The sequence below is a fragment of the Phalacrocorax carbo genome, chromosome 3 (genome assembly GCF_963921805.1).
Source record: "Phalacrocorax carbo chromosome 3, bPhaCar2.1, whole genome shotgun sequence".
NCBI classification, from domain to species: Eukaryota; Metazoa; Chordata; class Aves; order Suliformes; family Phalacrocoracidae; genus Phalacrocorax; species Phalacrocorax carbo.
In genome coordinates, this window is record NC_087515.1 from 8,896,260 (window position 1) to 8,922,071 (window position 25,812).

Genomic DNA, 25,812 nt, shown 5'->3' on the forward strand with positions numbered 1-25,812 from the left:
GGAGGAACTTCATTCTGGCATGCTGGTTTCTTTGGTAAGCCAAGGGAGTGATGATGTGAATGAAGACTTAGTGTGATGTGTTTAGGGCAGCTTACTTTCTGAACCTTCTGTCTGACTCTGAATATATTACTAGATTTAGAACTTGGCTCCATAGAACATTTAGGCACACTAAATTTGGTTTGGTGACTCAGGTCTTTAGTACATAATTTACTGGAAATATTATGACCACTATCCTCGCAATTGCAAGATACATCTTCAGTTTACTTGCTACTGATCAGTCAGACAAGTTCTAACATAATAGATTCCTGAAACTTATCTGAAAATGTAATTCTGTCAAAAAATCCTCTTCAAATCACAGATTTTCTAATGAAGTTTCATTACAGAGATTACAGAGGGGAAATAATAAGAAAGTTCCCCCAAAGAACCAAATTTTCATTTAGAAAAAATAACTTTCTTTGTTTAATTTAACTTTGCTTTGGCTATAGTTATAGACTAATAAAAAGATCTGAATGTTGCAAAAGAATTTACATACATTAACCCGGAAAAAATTTCTCTTTTCTGTCTTGGGAAATTTCAATATGTAAGGGTTCCATTTAGTCAGGTAAATTTCAAAAATCAGGAGTGGCCTACACGAGTGTTATATCTTTCTATTATTTTATTTAATGATTAAATGGTATTTCAGGGTGTTTTGTTGGTTTGGTTTTTTCTTTTTTTTTTTTTTAAGTGAAGGTACCGGATCAGCAAAGTACTCTTTTGTACTTGACACTAAATAATTCATTTATTTGAATTATCATTTCTGATTTTGTTTTTTTCAGTGAGTTTCAGTAACACAACAAATTTTATTTTCTCCTATACAGGACAACAGCAGAAGTCTTCTGTCTTACATTGTCTCATACTACTTGCGTAATTTTGATGAGGTGCGTGAGAATTAATTTTGCTCTTCTAAATTCGAGTTTAAAAAATCAACTTACTAAATTATCTTTTCTGCTGGCTGAGATGAGGAAATGTGCACAAATATTTTTTGTGCTTTTGGTAATATATTTTAGTATATACAAAAGTAACGAGCACTATGTAACTGTTCATTTGTGTTCTTGACAGGATGCTGGAAAAGAACAATGCATCTTTCCTCTTCCAGACCCACAAGATCTCTTCCAGGCTTCGCAAATGAAATTTGAAGATTTTCAGAAAGATCTCCGCAAAATGAAGAAAGATTTGCGAGGTACTGAACCTAGATTAAGTGCTAACTATATGTTACCAACATATCTCTGCTGTTACTGTTTGTATAATTTTGAGACATTTTAGTATAAAAATAGTTGCATATTTTTGACTCCTCAATTACTGTTTTGTTTCCTTAATTTGCCTTTTCATGACCATTTGAGCAATAACTCATAATTTTCTGTAGATAACCTGGAAGAGGATACTGTAATAAACAACATGAAACCAGTTAGGTTAAATCTTTTATTTCCAAACCAAACAAAAAAATAATTTAATGTTGGGTGGGGTTTTTTTCCCAAACAGATTTCAACAAGTATTTCACCATAAAAAGAGTTGCAAAGTGTTAGACCATGTCCGTGACAAAAAAGGTTGATAATCAGGTCCAAATACTATCTAGCAGATAAAATAATATATATAACATGTTGTTAAAGAAATTTGAAATAACCCGACTTTACTAAAAAATAGTATGCAAATGAAGTGGTTGGGTTTTTTTTGCCTGCTTGTGGAATGATTTCTTTAAATGAACTCAACAAGCCTGAAGTAAGATGTATTTGCTAGAGTTTAATAAAGAGCATGTGTCACATATAATACATTTCTTAATAACATTGGGAACTAAGTACTAAGTTAAGCAAGAGTAGTTTGCACAAATGATGGCTAATATCTAGGATCTTCAATATTTTTGCTAAAGTCTCTGCTAGACTAGCTATTATGTACCATTATGCTGAATCCTGGAGAGAAGGATTCAAATCAAGGAGTGAAATGCTCATTATATTTCTGTTGTGTTGCTGATTTTGACTGTCATGCATCTAGAGACCAAAGAATGGCTTAGTAAACCATTAGTCCCTGAAAAACCTAGAATGGAAGGTTCTCTGTTAAAACAAAAGCATAACATGGTTACCAAATTATATCTGACCTTCCCTTCTTGGCCCATTAACCTTTCTGTCTGGATGTTTTAAAATCAATTTTAAATATTTAAAGGTAATATTTAAAGTTGTATCAAGGTCACTTAGTATGATACTGAGGAGAAAACTGCAGCGCCATCCATTTGCTGCCCTAGAAAATCCAGGGGGCAAAAATCCCGCATTTCAGCTGTGAAAACTTGTTTCTATACTACTCACAACTTCCAGATAATCTGAGGGCTGATCACAAGCTTGCTCATAGAGCAGAAAGATGCTTAGGTCTGATTGAAAAAAGATACTTGAATTCAGGCTCATGTTTATGAACATCCATGGGGGCAGATGTTATTCCTCGCAAGTTCACCAAAAATGTTTTTATACAGATGAAAGGTTAAATATTTTTAGATCAAGGTTGAAATTTGCACACAGGCATAAATCTCTTATGGAATAAATCTACACTGTGCCGTGATCAAAGCAGGGGTTCTGTAAAAATGGAAATTACACGCTTTGCTCTGCTATCAGACTGCAGTTGAATTCTTTCTGTGCTTCCAATCCAGCCCTTAGGCTGGAGTCTCTGTTGTCAGTCTGTTTTGTAGTTAATGAAACTGCAGAATAACTGCAGAAACCATCACTCTTTCCCTATTCTCTTCGGTACAAAGTTTTTTGGGGACAGCATTGTCCCTCTTCTGCATCCTCTCCTGGATATGAAGTGACAATTTCAATGCTAGTTTGCAATCTCATTTGTGACTTCTTATCAGCCCTGAGTGATGCAAAAATCTTTGTGTTGGCTCTCTTTTCCGAAGAAAAGTGTCACCCTAAATTACAAATAATTTCTGTTAAAAAACCTTATGACTGCAGAAAACAGTCCCTGCAAATTCTGGGTATTCCAATAGTTTAGTAGTTGTAATACTTTCAGTGAGATGGAATAGCCAAGTTTAATAACAGACTTTTTAAAATAGCATACGAGTTTTAGCTGAATGGGTAAAATTACTTCAAAGTGGTTTTTCTCTGCATTTAGTTTAAGTACACTACCAGATTTGCTAATGCGCATCTGGAGCCTTATAAGTTACTAGAGCTGGCAAGTGCCTCATTAAATGACTGAGCAGGAAGAAGGGTGTAAGATGCTGAGCAAGTTCTAACAAAATCCTAAATATTATCCTCTCCTTTTGAAGTTAGTGAGAGTAAATGACTATTGAGTATTCCTGGGAAATACTGACTTTAAAGCCATAGAAATAGATGCTCATGAATGAATTCCAGTTTTATACTGAGATGCAGACTGTAACTTTGGACATATTTTCATCAGTAATTAGGTGGAAGATTTCATGAGAGGATTTCACCATTTATAGAGGGTGGGCGCGCTTGCTTTGTTCTTTATCACTGAAAAACTGAAAATTGCACATAACATTGACGCAGGCACTATCACCAGTTTAAGGGTATTCTGTCTCCCTTAGTTTCAAATACCCTGAAAACCATACACAGTGAGATCACGCTTAGTACAATGGGGGAAGGGGGTATAGGTTCTCCCAGCAACAAAAGCTTCTGAAAAAAAACTTTCCACGATCATTATTCAAAGGTAAACCTCATCCCAGTAGGATCCTTTCACAAAATTATGGGGCCACTTAAAAAACAACAAAAACCCACAAAGTAGAGGAAGGTCATTGTTTTTTTTTTTTTAAAAAAAAAGTTTTGTAACTGTAACAATAGCAGTTCATTTTAGCAGTGCTGTATTTTTCCATCTAAATATGTCAGTAACATACACAGAGAAGTGCAGTTATAAATAATCTTTATGGTTCTGTAAAATAATTTTGCTGTCATGCTCTTCCACAGTTCTGAGCTTCGGCTTAAGTTTGTATTAAAGGAGCTGTTACGCTGTTTGCTTAAAAAGAAAAAGCGCTCATGTTGTTCAAACTTGTACGCTTTCTTCCCTTTTGACTGTGGAGTCTTTTGTCCATGTTTAAGTTTTCATGAACCATATGCCTTGCAGTTTGTGAATGTTAGAAAAGAAAGTCTCTTCTAAGATTTCAGATTAAAAGTGTAAGTCCAAAAGACTTTCAGAAAGCATGCTGTGTGCCTCTTCCAAGATTAATAAGACACAAATTAACTTTTTTTTTTTTCTTAAATTGGAAAAAAAAATCCATCCCCTAAGATTATAGTGGAAGCTACACTAACCATGTAATATTGAACTTGCAAATGGTTCAGTTTTGGTTTTGTTTTTGAAAAAAAATAAAACAAAAACCCTAGGGATAACCTTTATATAGAGATGACTTTTTTTAAAGATACAAGACCAAAGAACAGGTAGATCCTTTTACTAACAAACCCAGTGAGTTTGGCTCCATCTGTTGCTCCCAGATTTCACAGCTCTCCAGGATTCTCACTTGAGCCTTTTTGACTTCAATGACATATAGTTTGTTAAGCAACTTGATCTGCTTTTGATCTCTCCTGGCTGTCAGCAACGTTCCTTGATGCAGTCATGCCAAGCTATGACTTCTGTACCTATGTCATTCCACAGAAGAAACTTTAGCACTTGCCACATGACTTAAATCAACTCACCATGTAAAGAAAATTGGGCATCCAGGGTCACAAGAGCAGTGCGTGACTCTCGCTGATTAGGAACAGTGTTGTATATCTATTATTATCAGTATATTTTTCTAGACACTTCAGCATGTGAGAGGTGGGGCAGAAGGATGTGGAAAACATATATTGAATCAATTAATGTTTTAATCCTCTCTGCTCTGACACTCTCTGGAGGTACAACAGCGGTTTAGGAAAATATTGGATTTGTGACCCATGAAATTCTTCAAGACATATTTAGTTTAGGAAAGAACCAGGACACTAAAATGGCAGTGAGAGTTACAGTATTTATGAAGCCCTTATGGCAGTTAAAACTGTTCAGAAGCTGTTCTTTGGCTAGACATTAACATTTTAGCTTTACAATAGTAAGTTTATTCCTGCAAATCAAAAACTAATTCATTAGTTCTCACTTATTGCAAAACTTTCACTGAAGCTCAGCTACAAGGGAACTAGAAACAATGTCAGGGAGAAAATAAATCTGACTAGTAGAATTTTGAAGAGATTAATAAGACTGTATGATGTAGACTGCTATAAAATCGAGTTGAAGTCAATATTTGTTTAGATGTTATAATGTTGTCATATCTAATGCCTTTGAAAACTGATTCCAAGTAATAATTATGATAATTACATATTATTTGTAGAGATGCCTTTTCCTACTGTGAGTGTTTACAACACATTGAAAAGTCTCCATTGGTAAGAAGCTAGGCTGTGTGGCTCAGTATTTCTCTCTGATTTGGAATAAATGTGACTGAGAATGTTTATAAAGTGTTAAGCATTTGCAGAACACTTTGTATTTTAAAAAGTATGTTCCAAGAAAAGCCCCACAGTAACTTGGAGAAAAACATGTTTCCTGTTTTTTCTGTGCTTCTTACAGTCACCTAAAATTATCTGTTCAGCTTGGATCTGCTAGTTGTAGAGCTGGTATGTGCTCTTGGGTTTAACACCTGCTGTGTAAATCAGGCTATTGGAAGTACCAATAGAATGTAGTAAGTCTTTTAAAGTTGTATTTGGGGTGGTGTCAGTGTGGGCCTGGGAGAGATGGGGTAGTAGCAGGCATGTTATGCTTTGACCCCTTATAATTTCTTCTTCATGTAGTTATAACTATTTAGCTTTTGACAAATCATTCCTCTTACCTCGGGGATGGTCAGCCCTAACACCTCCGAAGAGGCCTCAACCCTTGGAGTGCAGTCGAGCTGTAGTTTGAGATGGAATTTTCCTCTTTGTAGCCAACTCTGTGCCTGGGGTGCATGGATTACTTTGCAGAATAAGATTGTATCCACTCTTAGTTCTTTCATCAGTAATATTAATGTTTGCAGGCTAAAATAAAAAACACTGCATCATTCTGTTTGGACACATACCCTCTCTCTCATGCACACGTATCCTCATATCTTTTCGTATTCACAAGATGCTCTGTTTCCATCACAGTTCTGACTATGGGGCTAAGACTGGCAACATTTCAATGCCACTGCTTGATCAGGAACAGGAGTGGTATTAATTTCAACTTCAATTAACGAAGTTAAGCAGCCTAAGCCATTTAGGGTCCCACTACAGATGATAGAAACGAAGGGGTTGCTCTCCTAAGATTGAGTGCTAAGGGAAGGTCTTGAGTCTAGTTGGGTGACCTGTGTTTAAACAGCTAACGTTTGATGAAATGAAGTCCATCCTAAGACATTTCCCAAAACACTGATTTTTTTGTGTGTGTGTGCTTCTATGCTGGTATTCCAAGGTGTTTCAGGAGAACAAGGCAGGGAGCTGGAGGACAGAGAACCGAAACAGGGAAAATTGTATTCTTGGAGAGTCTGAATTCACTGCTGCATCAAAAACTTTCTGTTTTCAGATACTTGGAAGTGTCTGTGTTCTGTTATTCTCTAACAATAATTTTTATATAAATGGGAAAGAAGATTTTGCACAATTAAAAAATAGATCTTTCATTGTTCTTGTATGATCCATAGATCATATTCTGATGAAAAGACGCCTTCAGTCTCTTATAATAAAAAGCCAAATCTCTCAAGGTAGTTATTAACAAAATAGTATAGCAACATTAGCTCTTTGTGTCAATTTTAGTTTTCTGTACAGTCTACCTTTACAGAAACAGCTATTGTTTTAACCAAATTAAATTTTTACTTTTGTCTACTCATTAACAGCTGTGCATCCACAAATTCTAGCTGTTTGTTCAGCTATCACTGAAAGGGTTAATTACTGCAGCTATGCAGCATGCAGACTCCTAAACCTAAACCAGATGTAAACTAAAGCCAGGCTTTCAGTCAACCTGTGAGTCATATTTTACTGTCCTTAAAACTCCAAACAAGGAGCTGTCTATGGAAGCCCTTGAAGACTCAGCAGTTCTTAGTCTAAGTCTTTACAATTCCAAAAAAAATAAATAAAAGAAAATTAAGAGCTCTTTCTGTACTTGTGGCCGAGTTCATCAGAGTTTGTCTTTTGATGAGGCCAGTGTTGTTTCCTTTAGGTAGAGTCTAAGCTTTCTTTTAAAGTCACAGGTTGCAGTTGTAAGGAATGCAGAAAGCACCGAGGAAGTTGTGAAAACAGTGGTTATGCTGTTATATGCTTTTCAGGCAAGTAGGACATAGGCGCGTCTCCTGTGGGAGTCTGAGTACTCAGAACCTCTGAAAATTAAGGACATAATATCAAAACTTCCTTAAAGACTTAAAAACAAATAGTCTATCAAACCTCAATGCAACTTGTGCTCTCAAGTACCTTAAACAGTCTTGAAAATCCAGCTATATACTATAGGACTTCTATAGATAAGTATGAGGTTATCAGAAGTGGTTAACCCAAACAGCCTGCTAATGGAGCTGTTAATTACTCGTCCAAGATAATTCACAGTTCTGCTTGCTTTCTTATTGGGTTTTCTGGTGAGTTGGGTTTTTTGGTCGTGGTGGTGGTTTTGGGTTTTCTTTTTGCTTTTTGTTTTTGTTTTTATGTTTGGAGGGTGTTGAAAGAAAAATCATGCTGCCCGTTATTATCCTGACCAAAGACAGTGAGCCTGAGAAGCAGCTGATCATTTGCTCACACATTTTGTTCAAAAAGACATATTTTAGGATTAGAAGAGGTTTGTGCTTCCAAGGGCTAAAACTTAGTATCCAACAGAACCAGATGGAAGACATGCATTAAAAAGATATTCAGAACCTTGAAAACAGGTTTTTCTTTTTAAAAAAGTAAAGCAACTGTTTTTGATAATGAGATTGGGTGCATTTTAGATCACTTACCAAAATTGCATACTGAAAGTTTTAGTGCAAGGCACAGAATGTTTTGTGACTCTTCCTTTTCTGTAAAGATATCTCTTAATCAATATTGGCTATTGTGAAACTTTATATAGTTTTAGTATATTGACCTAAAATAATAATAATAAAAAATAGGATGAGCAAGCTAACACAGTAGCTTTAAAAGTGCCAATTAACTGTACGTTAGCATATAAATAGAGAGTGATATGAGAGTCTTGAGATACTGGATACAGCCGGAATAGCTATTTTTTTTAAATTGCTAAACTGGTTTTGAGCGCAGATTTTTCATATTAATTTCCAGATCTCATACAATCCTCTGCAGCATATGATGTAAGAGAATAGATGAAATTAGATGGCTATTGGTCTTTTCCATTGTTGAGATATTGCTTATATGTTAAAATTGATTTAAAAGGATGGAGAAGAGGTGTCTCTGCCCATTTTTCTCCGCCCAAAATTCTGCTTAGGATTTGAGATCTTTGGAAGGTATAAGATCAGTGCATGAGGACTGCATATTCGGGACTAGAGGGAACTGAGGCCTTCACCTTGCTGCAGAGCAATACAAAGTTGTTTTTATCTTTCTTTATTCCTGCCTGGGCAATTCCATGTTGTGAGATAAGCTTCGACCTACTGCTTTGTGACTGCCAATGTGACTCTCATTTGTGGAGCCTTGAATACCTTTCAGTTCTTTCATTATAAGAAATTGTTAAATCTGTTTAAAGTAAACTGAGCTTAGGAACATGCCAGCTTTGTCTAAGTTTTTCAGTTGTCTATACATCTCCCAGGATGAGAGAATAACTGAACCTGTGAGAACAGGGATGATAACAGCAAGTTTTGAGTCTGTTATCAAAAAAGAGACAAGCTTTTCTTTCAGACAAAACTTTTACAAACTCGTCACAGCAGATCCCCTTTGCCAACCTATTCCTTCGATATCTGGGATGTTTAGCTGGGCTGTTTCATGGAGGGAAATTTGTTTGAGTATGAATCTGAGGAAAAAAAAATTCAAATATAGAAGACTGGTGTTGTCACATACTTTTATGTTTCACTTCCGCATTGCTTAGAAGTTATTAAATACTCTTCTGACACAAACATTTTTACAGCTTCTTATTCCTTCACTTGGGCAGAAATACTGGTGACTCGCTAGTGTTTTGTGTTCCTTTCACATGATCAGCACTTTAATTTCTTCAGTTACAGTGAGGAATAACAATATCCTATCCAAATAGTGGGGTTTTATACTCTGGTGACAAATTACACAACATGATGAATGAGTGCTATATCCAACAGGAGACACCATAATTCCAGCCTTATGCTCTGGAGAACTAGGAAACTTAGGAAGAGCTTACAAGCCTGTTAATTCTTTAATGAAGAAAGCATCCAGTGAACTAGTTTGTTTTAAGCATCATAATACAGATGTTAGTATGGTAATAATGACAGAATTTGTCCTGTTTTTAAAGGTTGGATCCTACATTTGATATCTGTGTGTTCTATATGCTTCTCTAAAGCATGAAAAAAAGAATTTTTTTCTTGTGTTTTCTTTTGGATTTTAAATTCCTTAGACATTGTTTGCAGTTCAGGAATAGGGTCAGAAATATATCTGAACTGTTATTCTTCTGAACATCACCGATTTTAGCCTTTTAACAGGAGGAGGGGGAAAACAAACAAAAAAACTCTGCCAAAAACTGGAGCAGCAAAGCTATCATTAGCTGCACTCTGTTTTCCTCCATGCCACATACATGCACAAACAAATCAACCGTGGAAGAGCTTCCAGTATCTGAATGTTTAAAGAACAGACACTTCATTCTGAAAACAGTACATGTTTTTCTTTTCCATAGCAAGCTGAATATGAAGGATAGTATCTCCCTGCATTTCCTTGTAGACTTTGAAAAGGGACTGCTTCAGGCTATTGGCAGGGGTATACGCTAAGATTTTTGGTGGGTATATATCTTCATAAGATCTATACTTCTCTCAAATCAGCTGAGAGATACAGAGTTCATGAGCTGCAGACATTAATTCAAGAGAGTATAACACTGTACTTCTGTGAAGAATATGTAATCCATATTCTGGAAAAAGGTAGGGAATTTTGGTGATGTTAAATGTTATGCTAGGTTCTATAGCATCTTTCAACTCTGCCACGTATTTCTCAATAGGAGAAAAAAATAATAAACTCTATATGTCAACATCAGAATGTCTTCCTTTGCAGAATAGTTCATAGCTTCTTCAGTTTTTTTGTCTCCTATGCTGTAAGAAAATTCATGGTCATTTGGAGCCCCTCCCCTATTTCAGATATGTTGACTAACATTTATTTAAAAATTACAGGCTTGTCCATGTGACTATATTTGGGGGCGGGTTTATGTTTTTTAATATTGCTTCATAAGCAGGGCCATCTATTTAATTAAATATTTTTGTGGGGTTTCCCCCCCTCCCCCCTTAAAAATCTGCAGGTATTTATTTCTATTTTGCTCGAAGCGTAAAAAATATATTGAAATTGTTATTGTCACCCTGGCTTTACTCCACTTGTGTGGATCACGGATTATTTGAGTCAGTCTGCTTCTCTGTATACATGCATTTTAAAAATTGGTATCTCTAATTGTCTTTGGTATTTTCACAACTATGAGAAAAAATAATTAACCAATGTCTATGAGATGTAAAGTTTCATTCTCCAAAGATTTGTCCCAGATATAACAGACCAGATGAGTAGTACAGTAAAGTTGAATCAATCTACACAGCAGCAAAATACAGAGAGTGATGTGACTACCATCACGTATGTTTACCTTCTTGGCACTCTAGCTTGAATGACTAGGTACAGATCTGTAGTGGCTGACCAGCATTTGCCAAAATTGATGAACCTTTGGATCCTTCTCTTTAAATATGTTATCTTTAATTGCTCTACCATGCTTTTTTGGATATGTCATTAGCTTCTTGCTGCAAACTAGAGACAGGTATTATTTACCAGATCATAAATTTATGCTTGCTGAAGTAAGAACAAGATGACAACTGATTGATTTTTTGTTTCTTCTTTCCCTGCTGAAACCCTTTCAAATATTACAGAACCACATTTTTAGAGCATTTAATGGTAGTAAGGCTACTACCTGTTATTTCCAGTCTTCAGAAGCAGACTAAATTCTTGTCTGTAGATATTTGGATTAATGCAATTCTAGGCATCATTTATATTTAAAGGAGATAATTATGATAGTACATTCTGCTGCTTCAAAATATTTTTTTTAAATGTCTAACCAGTTTTCTGTGTTTAAAGACATAGCAAGAATGCTGTTTTGCTGAAATAAATGCTGGAGAGTAAACAAGGAAAATGTATTTTTTGAATGTGTGCACAGACTGGAAATTTTGAGGCAGAATCAAGCAGCGTTAGTTTCTGTTGAATGATGGGAACTTACCACAGCCTAAAGACATTTCTCCTATAATAGAAATCAGGGCTTAATGTTCTCCTGAAGTAGTAGTGCCAGGTGTTCTGTTGCCCCAAATTAAATTACCTTGGACAGTGGGTGGAAGCACCATGGTACCACTTCACTAATGAATAATCTGAACCAGTGCTGCTTCAGGCTCCAGCTTCTCTCTCCTGGTCTCTAGTGCGATAAGAACCAAGCTGTCCTTCTCCAAGGTCTCTCGTAGAGCTCAAGCCATGATAATTGTACTCTTACAATCTTTCACTTTAAACATTTTACACTATTACTTTTGAACTATACAAGGCACTTCACTACATCTGTGGCTTTATCAGGTGTCAAGCTCTCATCTGGCTTTACTCACTAAATTAAGGTCCTTCCTATTATTTGGTGCAGGTTTTGCATCTGAACTTTGTGTTGATTCAGCCACTGTCACCTGGGGCAAGGTATATCAACATGGCCCAGGATCTGAGTTTGTAATTTTGTTCCTGTACATTTCAGCCCCTTAACTTTGTCTTTCTCCTTCAAAACAATAGAATACTTTCATTAATTTTTGCTAACACTCATTTAAACTAACACACTGGCCACAGGTTATCTGTACATTTTGGTCAAAAATATTTGATTGGACATAACTGTTCCTGAACGTGTTATCACGGTGTTTGTACTTGAAGTAGGGTGTTTGAGGCACATATTCCAGCACTTTCACTGGCTATGCCTTAATTTAAGTGTGTCTTTTATTACAGTATGCAGATCCGTACTATGATGTGTCATCCTAAACTAATCTGTTACTTCAATTTCAGCATGTGAGACAGAAGCAGCAAAAGTTTATCAGCTATCACTAGAAGAGCACCTCCAGCCTTTCAAAGACAGCATGGAGCAATTCATTAGTCAAGGTAAATAATGAAACGTCACTTAACCTTTTCATGACATTTCAAAGGAAAGTTATGGGAACAATGTTTATACGTTGTGGGAAAGGGACTGTTTATTTTGGCATCATAGAGAGATGTGGATTAGTTTAATCAGATGCCACACAGTTCTAAAAGATTTGCAAAATGATTCTGTTGTACTGTAGGTGACTCACTCTCTTTTTGCATGACAGCAAAGACAAATGCTATTGGCTTGAGTTCGTGATCTTCTGATAAGTTCAACATTCCAGTAGAAAACAATTTTACAACCTTTGTTCCTTGAAAAATTATTGAAGCTGGATCTGTTTCATTAACTTCTTTCCAAAGAGATAATTCTTTCATATGCGCCAAAAACATGGAGTAAGCATAGAAAAAGCAGTTAAAAGTTTTCCAGATATATAAGGCAAATACATATTAAATAGTTGGATGTGATTAGTGGAAAACACTGCAAGAGAAAATATATTAGAATATCCATGATGAACTGGCACCCTGAGTGCTAGAAGGAAAACACTTTAAAAATGAATAGACTATGCTTTCAGTGCTGTACTAGAACCTTTCTTTTCCAAGATACAGGAGGTATGGATAACTTTAATTTTGGACTAGCTGTATATCAGATCATCTCTTGAAATACTACTCTTTCAGGGTATAGTCTGTATTATCAGTTCACTTTTTGATACAAATTAGAATTCAATGCATCTGGGTGAGTGGCCTGATGAACTTCCTTGACCACTTTGCCCCTTCTGCTTTGATATTGCATTTTGTAATAGAAGAGAGACCTGCTATCTCCTGAACAGCTAAGTATGTGAAAAGTCAGTTTCTAGTGCTGATTCAATGGAGCTGCTGGTAAATGGTTAGTCTAGAGCTGTGCTAATGAGCTATCATGTATAAAAATCCACATTAACTGAATGTGCATTATGTTTGAGAGGCCAGTCGGATATACATCTCTTCTTGGTTAGAATACCCAACATGACCATCTATGCTAATATTGTAAGAAGTGGAGTACATATGTTCTAGTATATGCTGATCCACGCTATAGGACTCTCAATTACGGTGGATAAATTGAGTAAACCCACTGTTTTGAACCATCAAATGTGAATTGATGTTTTCTAAGACAAATGTCTGTCAGCCAAATCTGGCAAACAGGACATTGTCCTCAGCAATACTAGGTATGAACTGCTTTAAAACTGGATTCTGATTAGGTACATGACACATAAATGTTACATTAGTGGCATGATTAAGCATGTAGTATGTGTTTTACATTAGGCTTATGTTATTATTTATACATATAGATAGGGGACAATCAAATCACAAGTTGGTCTGAAAGGGATCGCTAATGGTATACTGTAAATCATGCCATATATTTGCATATTAATCTTAATAACAGAGTAGGAAATCAAACATTAGGATTATATTTCATCAGATGTATATCTGTTAAATTTCTTTCACTTGTTTTAGAAACCATGCTTTTAGAAGTATCTGACTATACTTTTAGCTTACTTTATGATTTCTGACTGTGACTTCTACAGCATAATTATATCTAAGCTATATAGTAACCTGTTCTGGTTCTGCAAGGATATGCGATTTCCTTTCTTGACTATCTCTGTATTTTAGGAAAGTGAGGAAAAAGAGAGAGGAAAAAAAAAAAAAAGTAAAAGAAATGCATCTCATCGACTAAGAACTTTGCTGTGTTCCCATGTTAAAAGTAGATATTGTCGGGTGGTTGACAGAAGGAGAAACTCATAATGTCAGTAAGAACATAATTGCCACCTTTTAAAGAAAATAATTGGAAATGCGTACTGTGAACACAGTGGACTGTGACTAAACAGTTTCTACATTTATTTAAAACTGTAAAGCATGTTTCACAGAATTCTGTCCCAATGTAAGAAAGACAAAGGTTAACATATAGGAAAAAAGAAACCCTGGTTAAGTTCCAAAAATAAAGTAATTTTAAATACCTTTCATTATGAAATCCTTTGTTTTTACTTCATGGGATTGAATTCAGACTTGAAAGAGGCCATGTTTAAAGCAGGATTTCTCTTTCCTGTTCAGTGTTTGACAGGCTTTTGATCTAGATATTTTTTCTAAGGGCTTTTGTTGTTTATGTAGACATAATCGATGAGTCTTTTCAGCTAGACTGCACACATGATCATTTAGAAAAACAGAGGGACAATTCTTGGCACCTTTTGGGGATTTGTGTTTATATAACATATGCTCTGGGCAAAGAAAAATCAAGCTTTAAGTTTTTATCTTTTCAAGTTCCAGTTTCTCTAAAGTCAGAAAAAGTTTTAACTTATAATTCAGATGAAAAGCATTTTTCATAGGGTTGAATAATTTGGCATGTTTATATGATGCCTTTTCAGAGCAGATAACTTGTGTGCATAATGGGACCCAAAAGTTCAAAGTAGCTAGTTATTTACAGCATATTCACTTATACTTGTTGCTAGCAGCTAAAATGGAAAATGGTTTTGCCATAGGCAAGAAAACTTGGACATCAAATTAAATATCCTTGGCAAGGGGTTAGAAACGCACTGCTTTATAAGAATAGTTACTGTCTGGCACAGTTATGTAACTTTGAATTAAGTTACTGTAACTAGTCTAGCTGATTGTTACTATGGATGTATTAATAAGACTTTTTTTTAACGTTAACACTTTTATTAGATTCATGAGAGACAAAAAAAAAAGTTGTATATTACTAGCCGACTTGTAAAGATTATTTCATTCAAAAGATAAAGAAGGGGAAGAGGCAAGAATATGTTCAGAGTCATAACATTTTAGATGAAAATGCTCGTGATTGAGGCTGTTTGGTGTTTGCCTAGCCAGCCCCGTCAGTAGGCTCAATAACCTGCATAATCTTTAGAATATGCAAATTAGTGCAAGGATGCCAGTCCTCTTTCTGATGGACTTCAGGATCATCCTTAAAATTATAATTCTACTTAATAGAAGATCAAACTACCTTCCCTATCCTCCCTGCAATGGTTTAGTGGGTATTTTCAAGCATGCTTTATCTTGTGCATTTGATTTCTGAGGGTCTATATGCCTCAAAAACTCCAGGGCAACCCTCTTTGTTCTGCCATGTTTTCTGTCCTCTTTTTGGGTCTGCATGCTCAAATCGTCAATCACAAAGTATATAAAGTGGTTCTTTTATTTTTCACGAACGTTTATATATTTTTCCTGAAATTTTCCATAGTTACAAGGTTTAAAAAGGGGGGAAAAAATAGCTACTTTGAAAAGGAAGATTGGAGAAGAATTATCAGCAAATACAAGACTTTTTAAAATTATATTTTTTGTTACCTATTTCTAACTGTTTCTTTAAGGGTTTCCAATATTTGAGTAACATAAAAGTGAAATTTAGTAGAACAATCATCCTTTTCCAATGAAAAGCTTGTCAGATGAAACTGTAGGAATTTGAAAAGTACTATTTGCATCTCCCCAATATAGGGTATATATTCACTGAAACTTTTCTGTCCTTGAGTTACTCCCCACAAATTACCACAATTTGAATAAGAGACATTGCAAAGGAAAACAGTATTTGGGAACCTCATCTCCTTTGTTCTGTATGTAGTTGTGGATAGATAGGGACACAAAAACATCAGAGGTCACATCCACCAGTTTAGAAAGCTTCAGAAATCACTTCTTTTCCTGCAGGAAATGTGTCTGACACACGGGAGAGTGGGGAAATACTGGGGACACTAATCATCATGCAATTTGTAGAGGAATTTCATTAGCAGTTAGTAATCCTTTAACCTTGTCCCCACTTGATAGGATAGGCAGCTCATGTTGAAAGAATTGTGTGTGCGTGAACCACAAATGAGTCTCAAGTCCCCAGGTTTTAACTGTGGTTAACCTTGCAGTGAATAGCAGTCTTTGGGTGTTTGCTGTTGGGACTCCAGCTAGGCTGTGCATTCTTGTCAGCCTGATAAGGCAGGAAACTTATGATTGGAGGCAGCAACCATGGCTCCCTCAGAAAAGTGAGTCTGGTTTCGAAGCTGGGAAGAGGCCCTGTATTGGAATCACAGCTTTTCCACTGAGATTCTATAAATTGTGCAAATGTTGCAGACCTCAGATCTGAGCAAGTCACCCCATATCATATTCAGAAGCTGAACTAAAATAATATAGTTTTAGACTTCAAAATAAAAAAGCATTATGGTGTAGGAAATATAAGAACTAGAATGCATTTTTTGTAGAAGTAAAAACATAATTTTCTGATGTTTAGCTAGTTCATCTAAAAACATTGGGAATAATTCCAGTATGATTGTAAGCTTGGAAGTATAAAGTAACCATTCAACCTTTGGTTCCTTCTAGTTTTATTTTGCAAAATTCTACAGTTCTGCTTTTGTTAGTGAATGCCGGCCCCTGGTTTCATTCTGGTGGACCCAAGAATACAGACTGTCCTCTAGACTCAAATTCTAGCCACATCCTCAAGATCTTGCAGAATAAGAATAAAGATGCTAAATTGTCCTCTCGGGTCAGCTGTCTGTAACAATCTCCCTCATTGCCAGGAAGAGCATTCAGGAATCCAGTTTCTAAACCATTAGTAAATGAACATATAAATCACGAAGAGTGTTGTATTTATCACTGTAGCTGCAACCAGAGAGTTGGCCATGACTTGTTCTTTTAGGTCAAGCAGCAAAAGGCTGTGCATCATCAAATGATGGATTGTGAATGAGACTAAAGCATCAGACTGAATCTTGGATGGCTGGGTTCAGTTTCTGGCTCCAGAAGTACTGTAGAAGATTGCGAAATGAATGCTGCTAGGGTAATCTTAATTCTGGCACTTTCTAACCCAGAATGATTGATTTTTCAGATTCTTGTTTCTTTAAATGTTGCTTTTATAATTTGATTAATATAAGGGAGAACATAGCACTACTTCATAATTTCTCTAAAAATAATTTGAGAAAAAATGACTAAAACACCATTAGGAATATATACAAATAAATGGTTTTGTTTCTGTTTTTTTTTTTTTAAATATGCACAGAACATTAAGGGGTTGGATACTGGTAGATTTATGTGGAGATATTAAGTTTAAATATTATTATTATAAATATCTAGTATGATTTTTTACAAATCCATTATTTTAGAAGAAAATATTGGAGGGATATGAAGAGTGAGCAATGTAAAGTCACTAGAACAAAAGATGCAGGAATTCACACTTAATTTAATCCCATGAATGTTTACATTTTTATGTTAGTATTCTTTTTGTTGGATTACTGAAAGAGCTTTTAAAACTTGTTCTTTGAGTGCTGAAAATATTTTTTTTTAATCTCACACTGACATCTTAATGCTAATAAATAGTTTAACGTCAGTTTTGTATAAACTTGTCCCTACCTCGGATGTCAGCACCTCCACTGGTGTGCATTATTACATAATAATCCTAATTCAGATTGTGTTGTATTTGCAGCACTAAACAGCCTTCACTGAATTAGCCTCACCTTGCCTCAAAGTCCATGAAAGGCCAAACGTTTAGACTGGGGCTGGCAGCTGTTTGTGCCTTTGGCACAGGACCTCATTTAATTGTTTTCGTAGGCATCAATACAAGGACAGCAGGCAGCACAGGTGTGGTAGAGTAAAAAAGGTATTTCGGCATCACTTCAGAATAGATCAATGCATGAGTGTCACAATAGCATGATACAGGTCATCCACCCCAAAATATTCTGTATAAATGCAGCAGATTGCTGAAATTACCAAAACCCTCGTGGATAGTGGGGGGGAGGAAATTAATTTGCATTTTAAATCTCTTCTCCAGTAAAATCCAAAATATGTTCAGATAAGGTTGATTTTACCACATAGTTCTTGGGATGGAGAAGGAAAAATGAGAGGAGGACATTAAAGCTTAAGTAAGAGCACTTAGCTCCCTCATTATGGCATGACACATTCTTCAGCACTGCAGAGTCCAGGCTCACAGCTGAATAGCCTTCCTTTTAAATCAGGCCTGAAATCTCTTGCAGTATCTTTAATGTACCTAATAACATATATTTAGTCCTTGGTGTGCTAGCTAGCTGCATGCCTGTTTAGTGCCTAGCCTGACCTGACCAAGACCTTTGAGCAGTGTAAGGTTTTAGAATCAGTAGCAGGGCACCATGGGGTGAGTAGCTCAAAGCTGCACATGAAATACTATGTATTTTACTTCCATGAATGTGACGTATGACAGCATTATAGTGAGTAGTCACTAAATGCACATAACTAAGTATAACAGAGGGATTTTCCTTTGAATCTGGGTCCCAGTTCTCCCTCAGCTGACATCAGATGTCATCTTTCAAAGGGTGGCAAATAACCTATCTTCTTACCAGACTGCTGCCTGATATGGATTAAAAGAGGACAGAAATAGCAAAATGTGGAGACTTCACATCTTGAAACACAGCATGAATGAGGGGTGGGTAGGACTTGTGCTGAGGTTTTTGTTGTTATTAATTAATATAGTTATTAATTTGAAAAGTCAGTCTCCTTTTATAGAGTCTGTTGTTGCTAAGTTTAGATTTTTTTTTAACTTTCAACAAAAATCAACTTTCAGTGCTCACATATTCACTGAGAGTTTAAGCTGTGGTTCCATAGATCTTGATCATAATCTATGGGGCTGGTACATATTTTGAGTTATTCCTGTTGTGTGAGAGAGTAAAGTCATTGTGAAGTGCAATTGGTTGTAATCAATATAAATGTTTGTTAACTTATCATAGGTGTTGAAAAAACTGGAACAACATAATTAGGAAAATATCCAGCATATTAGATGCTCTGTCCCCAGTTATCTTCCAGAAACTGGGGTCTGAATGAAGTATTTAAACATTCTTTTTCATGTATGTATGAAAATCTCAGAAAATGGGGGAGAGGGAATATGTATTCTTCATGTTCACCACCTTCTATGTATTTGTCATAGGAAATGCAGAAGGATGTAAGACTCTTGCTAGGATTCCCAGAAGAAATCTTGCTTATTCTCTTGCAAAGCTTTCTTAGCATGAATGTACCTGATAATAAGCCATCCAAATGTACTTGAATCTTTGTTCAGTGTAAACAGAAATTCTCAAAACTATAGCAACCTAGCTGTAATGACTCATTGGAAAGGCATTGTATCTGTCAAAAAAAAAAAAAAAAAAAACCCAAACCAAAAAACCAAACCCAAAACTGGCTCCACTTGAAAGTTACTGGAAAGCACATTCATAGCTAATTATAAACAAATACTAGTTAACACTTTAAATAAAAAGAGAGGAAAAAAAGCAAAAAGATTTAGGACATAGACAAGCAGATGAAAGGTTTCTTGTTGCCTTCCATCTGAGATTACTCAGATGCATTCCTGTATTCAATTACCTGAGAAGATGTGATATTCCCTTAAGAGAGATCAGGAGATCAGAAGGGATGGCAGTTTTGTGCATCTTCTTACTCATAGCCCTTTGAAACTGGTTCAGCAGAAATAACTTAAATTGTAACAGGGTTTGGGGCCAGATGGTGACTACAGACAGTAAACACTGGGTCAAAATCATACCAAAAAACAACAACAAAATGTTCTGGTGGAAAAAAAGCTCTGAGAGGGCGTTTGAATGCTGTTTGAGTAGATCTACAAGGTCTATTTGGAATAATTTCTCAATTGGAACCAAAGGGTCAACTTGTTTTGTGACTATACTTATCTAGTACATTTGCACATAAAGGACACTGATAATTCATATTAACTGTTAGCTTTGAGCCTATTTTTCTTACGAAATTCCTGGTATTATTGCATATTCAATTTTAAGCTTAAGTTTTAATGCTTTTTTTTTTTTACAAAGCCACCAAGCACAAGCCTCTGTCATCATTTAAAAATTAATGATCATCCAACTTTTCTGTACAATCTTCCCTGAAACCCACTTTCTTTGTGATAGTTTCCATCTAAAATGGCACTTAGCTCTTTCCAGCGCCACTGATGTCCCCAACCACGTTTTCTCAAGAGCTTTCTACGGGTCCTGGGGTCTTTGCTATTCTGCTTTTGGTATTTCAAGGTATTTCAAAACTCAGTGTTGCTGATTGCAAATAAAATAGCTGTAAGTATTATTTTGGTGTTTCGTGGGGTCATTTAAACGTACGTATACTACCAACGAGAATGGAGGAATTCTCTTAGGAGGTCTGGTAGAGGTCTTGTAAACTTAGACCCCAATAATACCATGCCCTTGCTTGTGGTGATTGTTGATCCAGTACTTTCTCTCTCTACACTTTCTTTCTGTTGTAGTCACATGCATGAGATACCTAGAGGAGGTATCCTCATGGCCTCTGTCAGGCACCTTAGGTCCTCAGATCTTAGTGGAGCCACGTCAGCAGTGACAGATGAACTGCCTGATGTTCCAGATGCATTTTAAGAAAGTCTATCCTTCAATTTTATTTTTTAGTTTTGTTTTGTTGGGGTTTTTTTTGGAGTTTGTAGCCCTCCCAGAGGAGATTTTGTATATGCTACCATTCACTCATCACCACTGTGGAAAAAAATATGTCCTCTTTAGAATCCTGTTAAATCTGCAGCAAGGGTTCATAAAAGTGTTAGAAATAGTTTTATTTTCTTCAGCAAAAAGGAATTCTGAAAACTCCACTGCTTTTCAATAGTATCTATATATCACAGGGGCAGAATAGTCCCAGTATAAAACAGTTGTTGTAGGTCTCTGATGTCCTAGTTAGTCTTAGGTCAAATATTTCTTAAGATTTTTAAATACTCTGGAAGAGACTAATAAAGAGTGAAATGTTGCACTTTCAAACAAGAATTTGCAGCAACTGATAACAGAGACAACAGGTGTTATATGCAATATTGGTCTATATAGAAAATCATCTGTGCCTACAGAAAATAGATACATTCATGTAAATAACTTTTTTAAAAATCGGATTTAATGCAGAAGGTATAATGGTTAAATTTGGAGGAGACTAATACAGTAAGTTCATTGGACTGAAAATGAGAAGATACTTGGCAATGTTCTTAGTTCTCAGAGTGACTTGATTCCTGCGGAGATTTTAGCATAATAGGTCTGAACTGTCACTTGCCATTGAGGTCAGAAGGGACAATTTGTGGTCAAAATATGGCTTCTCTGTCCTTACCTTTGAACCGCTGGTCATTTAGTTTAGTCTTCTAGGCTTCTTAAAAAAAAAAAAAAAAAAAAGACTGCATGGAGAAAAGTGAATTATACTGTTCTGCTAAAGACCATTATTTTCTAGAATGCCTGTGTATATTTCTCACATTCAATTTTGTGAGATGGTTGAGTTTTTCATGAATGCTCAGGTCACTTCACTATGGCTATTCATATATATGCCTTTGCAGAAGTTTATAGGTAACCTTTGCAGGACTCTAATCTAAAAGAATTGGAAGAGCAAACACACGGAACAATGGCAGGTATCATTCTGGAATGTGGGTACATGCTGATAACGACAGAGCTTTTGTAAATTAAGTTAATTAGACTTCATTTGTGAGGCCTTGTTGGAAAGCTAATTTTGAGTTGCATGAAATCAAGTTTTATGCCCCAATTATAAAACATCAAACAGTAAATTTAAGCAAATACAAAAAGTGATAAGAAAGAAATTAGAACATCTGATGTGAGTAAATTTTGAAGAAATACATATACCCTGTAGTTAAAAGAGAATTGATTGAAGAATCTTGGATCCAGTACAGTCCTCATTCTTGGTAAGGAATGACGTAGGGAGGAAGGAATGTACTTGAATTTTGACCAAATATATAAAGTATCTAGGAAGTATAGACCTTGCCTTAAAGGAAAACCATCTTTAAGTAATCTGGAGGTATCTTAATGGAAAAAGCAGGCAAACAGTGGAACATTGTCCAACAAGAAGGCATTAATGACACTTTCAAAAGAAAAAGTGAAAAGATAACTAATTCAGTACATGCTGCAAGTGGTAGGTAAGGCAGCTTTGCTCCTGAGAGGTCACTTTCACTCTAAAATGTTCTTTTCTTGATATGGCAATGCTTTTCAATATAACCTGAGGTTATTTTTCAGCTATATAATTTTAAGTAGATTTCACAGAATATATATGCATTCAGGATTATGAGAGTGGCATGTAAAGCCCTACAATATATTGAGTGTATGTAGGCAGAGATACAAAACTAAGTTTACCTAAGTAAGTTTACTGAGGTATTACATGAAATACAGTAGCTAGTATTTCCTGGCTTGATATGGTCTTTAATAGATTTAGAACAGTGTATTTGGTGGTAGTTAGTAAGTTATTGTCAAGGATCAAGAAAACTACTCTTAGCAGAGGGTTGGAAAAAAGATGAGAAGTCAATAATATATGGAATACTTTAATTTGGGAAAGATAACTGACTGAAGAGTGGGAAGTCCTACATCTGTCAGAAAAGCCTGCAAGCAGTGGCTGCTATGGTCTGCTAATGGATTCTGAATACGTATGAAAGCAGATATGGCTACTGGATGACTACAAGACTTCTTTTAATATTTCTTAAAGAAAACTAATAAGATTTTCTGAAATAACCGTGCTTCTTGGAGATAGAGATAAATTTTAGTGGCTGAACGGAGCACTCAGATGTGCTCAGCTGCCTTATTCCTGGAAATTACCAATTTTCCTGTATCAGCCATTGCCACGGTAGGATCACTGTGGAGCGGGTAGGGACTTTCTCCTATTTAGTTCACCTGCTGGAGCAGTTCCCTTTTGTAAAAGGGAATACATTTTTCTCCCAAGAATGTTTCCCTGAGGTGGACACTTTGCAGCTGGTACTTAGCACTTATTTGATATAGGCTGCTGAGAATGAAGAATGACAAACTGGTGCCTCTCAGGTGCTCTCTTTAGAGTTGTGATGAACTGCTTTAGAGGAAGAAATGGCAGCAAAGATGCATTATACTGAATAAAATGGTAAAGTCTAATGCACTCTGGGACACTTCAACTGAATTTGTCATAACTCTGATTTTTTTTCCTCCCCAACTCAACAGGAAAAATGAGTTTAATGCAGTTTACCAATGGGGCAATAAGCACAGAGCGAAGTACCAATAACCACTAATATCAGGTGATCGTATTAGTGGCCAGTTCCAGCTTCTTCAATATCTAATAGTTATTCCATCGTATCCAGGTGGTAGTAAGACTTTTGTGTTTCTGATAAGAGGAGGCTTTCTTCACTTGCTGGTTAAACCTCAATGCATGCCTTTGATTAGCCATTGTCTACAGCTTTCAGACATTTGCTGTATACTAGTGCAAAAGCAATCATCTGAATATTTTCTTTGGACAGGGACAGATCCCTGAGTGTACATACTGTGTTTTCTTCTCTTTCACTGGTGCCACCTGTTGTATTGTAGAAGCAGAATTGTTTTCATACTGTTCTTTAACTTTTTATGTCTAGAAAAATGAGAAAGCAAACGGATTGCAAGTCAGTTTCACACTTGAATAATATCCTTTTGATAAGATGCAAAAGGTTTAGAAGTGTCATCACATATTTGGAACACACTACAAGGGAATTCTCTCTCAGAGAAAATAATTTCCTTGCAAGACTGTTTAATGCCAAGAGGCGATCTGATGCAGGAGGAAATCTCTTTCTGTGGGTGTAGTAGCTGCCTTATGCATAGGTAGTTACTACTTTTTTTAAAAAGCTATTACATGCACCTGCATCATTCAGGATTCTCGAGTTTTTTCGTTGTATAATACACATTCTCTATGAAAGGATTAAAAGTACAGATACCTGAAATATTTTTTTTTTCCTTCCTGTGGACAATAGCGACTTTTCTTTTAAATTGAAGCAAAACTTGCTCCAGAATGGGGACATTCTGACATGCTTTGATAAGCCTAATATAATATGTTGTGCTTGCACTTTTTAAAAAAGTAAATTTTGGAATATTTGCTTTGTTGTTGGTGGGTAAATAATTGTTTGTCAGCATGTGCAGAACAGTTTAAATTAGAAAAAACCCAAAAGTAGACAGTTGAGATGATGCTATATCCCATCAATCCTGGAAATTATAAAATGAGTTATATCCTACGAATATGATGTATGTACTAAAAGACTGTCCTAGGCCAAAACATGCTAGCCTCCATTTCCAAGCATGGTTTAACTGAGAGGAATCCAAATTACATTTTTCAGTAAAAGAATTATTTGAAAGTTGTATCTGCGGATACTTAGTGAAAGCATTAACGTAGAATTAGATATTGGGTCTCCCTTCATGCAGTATTTGTGTGCAGTTTCTTCTCTCTTGTTCCATATGGCTTTACAAGTCATACCTTGACTTTCAGGATTGAAGAAGGAAGAGGAAAAAAAGTATTAATGAAATTCTATCAAAGCTGCCAGGTTTCACCTGGTTTCGCATCCAAAGCAAGGCAAGGCTTTCAAGAAAAACTCTAAGTCAGCCCAGATTCACTCAACACTGGGCCCAAGTTCACTCGAAAGGGTTGTGAGCCCTCACAAACCTTTTGAAGAATCTGGGCTGAGTTTCAAGTCTGTATTGAAACCTGTAATCAGGAAGGCTTCACGTGCTCTTGAATTTCCTCGAGAACTTTTACCCAGCTCTCCCTCAAATTTTCTGTGGTTTGCTGGGATTCTTTTTTTTTCACTTTCAGCATCTTTCAGTATCTTTGCTACAGATTTCACATGTCTGTTTTAGTGTTAGTGTATGTTTGTGAAGTGCTGTTGATGGAAGCATTGTAACAGGAAAATAGTGGTTATCTTTGTTCCATAATAATTTCATTGCCTTTCTCATTTTTGCCAAATTTAAAATCAGGATTTCCTTTCGCAAAGGCAGTGTGTCTACAATGTAGAAAAATAATTTTAATGAATTATTATTGTAGAGCTATGTAGGCAAAAGGGAATGAAAAATAGTTTAAAGGTTTATTCTTCTTTTTTAGATTTCTATATGAATTCTGTACCACTGACATTTGTTTCTAGGGTGGTTCAGAGCCTCTTCATGTCCCAAAACCCACTGACTCTTGGGAATCCTAAAATTCTCTTTAGAAATTAGCAGGCCAGTAGTCCAACAGACTGAAAAGGGCAATCAAGTTCCAAACTAAAAAGCTTTTGGCTAAAGCATGCAAATCTTAAATGGAATTTAAGTTGTGCTACCTGAATGACTATATAGGTATAAATCTCACCCAAGCACACATGCACAGAGCAGCTTGCACAGTGGTGATGCCTAAGTTAATATGTATGTGTTTGTAGATTTTGTGTACAAGAATATCCATCTAAGTTAAGTGAAATGAGTACAAAATGAATTATGAGAGAACACATGGAAAATAGGTTTCGTTTTTGTTTTTTTTTGCTTTACCAATGTGTGGCTATGACTGTTTCATATTTTTAATTTCCTTCACATCAGTCATGTTTTCTATATGGGCCCTCTATGGCTTTAGTACTTCGTTAACTGATGTGTGTTCAGGGAGGTGGTGTGTGCAAGGAGAGGGAAGAAAGCTTTTATTTGTAACTATCAAACAACCTTTAGAAAAGCTATAAAGCTGAATCCCTCCTGCTCTTCGCTCAGCTTTTCCTCCTCTTGGTAGACCAGTTCCCATATTTGTTAGGCTTTCAGGATCATTCTTTAGGATGTGGTTTTAAGTAATTTTCATTACTTGGTGGTTGTTTATATTACTACAAGATTTTTTAAAAAAATTTTCAAAACTTGCTTTGAGGTTTTTTGTACATAATGTACATAAGTATATC

The 25,812-nt window shown here is 35.9% G+C and overlaps 1 protein-coding gene across 1 annotated transcript in view; it reads left to right on the top strand.

Annotated features, from left to right (window-relative positions):
* The window catches only part of FMN2 (formin 2), a 159,588-nt gene that overhangs the window by 99,213 nt on the left and 34,563 nt on the right, over positions 1–25,812 (top strand). Inside the window, exons 12-14 of the mRNA XM_064445773.1 lie at positions 858–917; positions 1,099–1,219; positions 12,120–12,212. Of these exons, the coding sequence (XP_064301843.1) occupies positions 858–917; positions 1,099–1,219; positions 12,120–12,212 (274 nt within the window). The remainder of the gene's footprint in view (positions 1–857; positions 918–1,098; positions 1,220–12,119; positions 12,213–25,812) is intronic.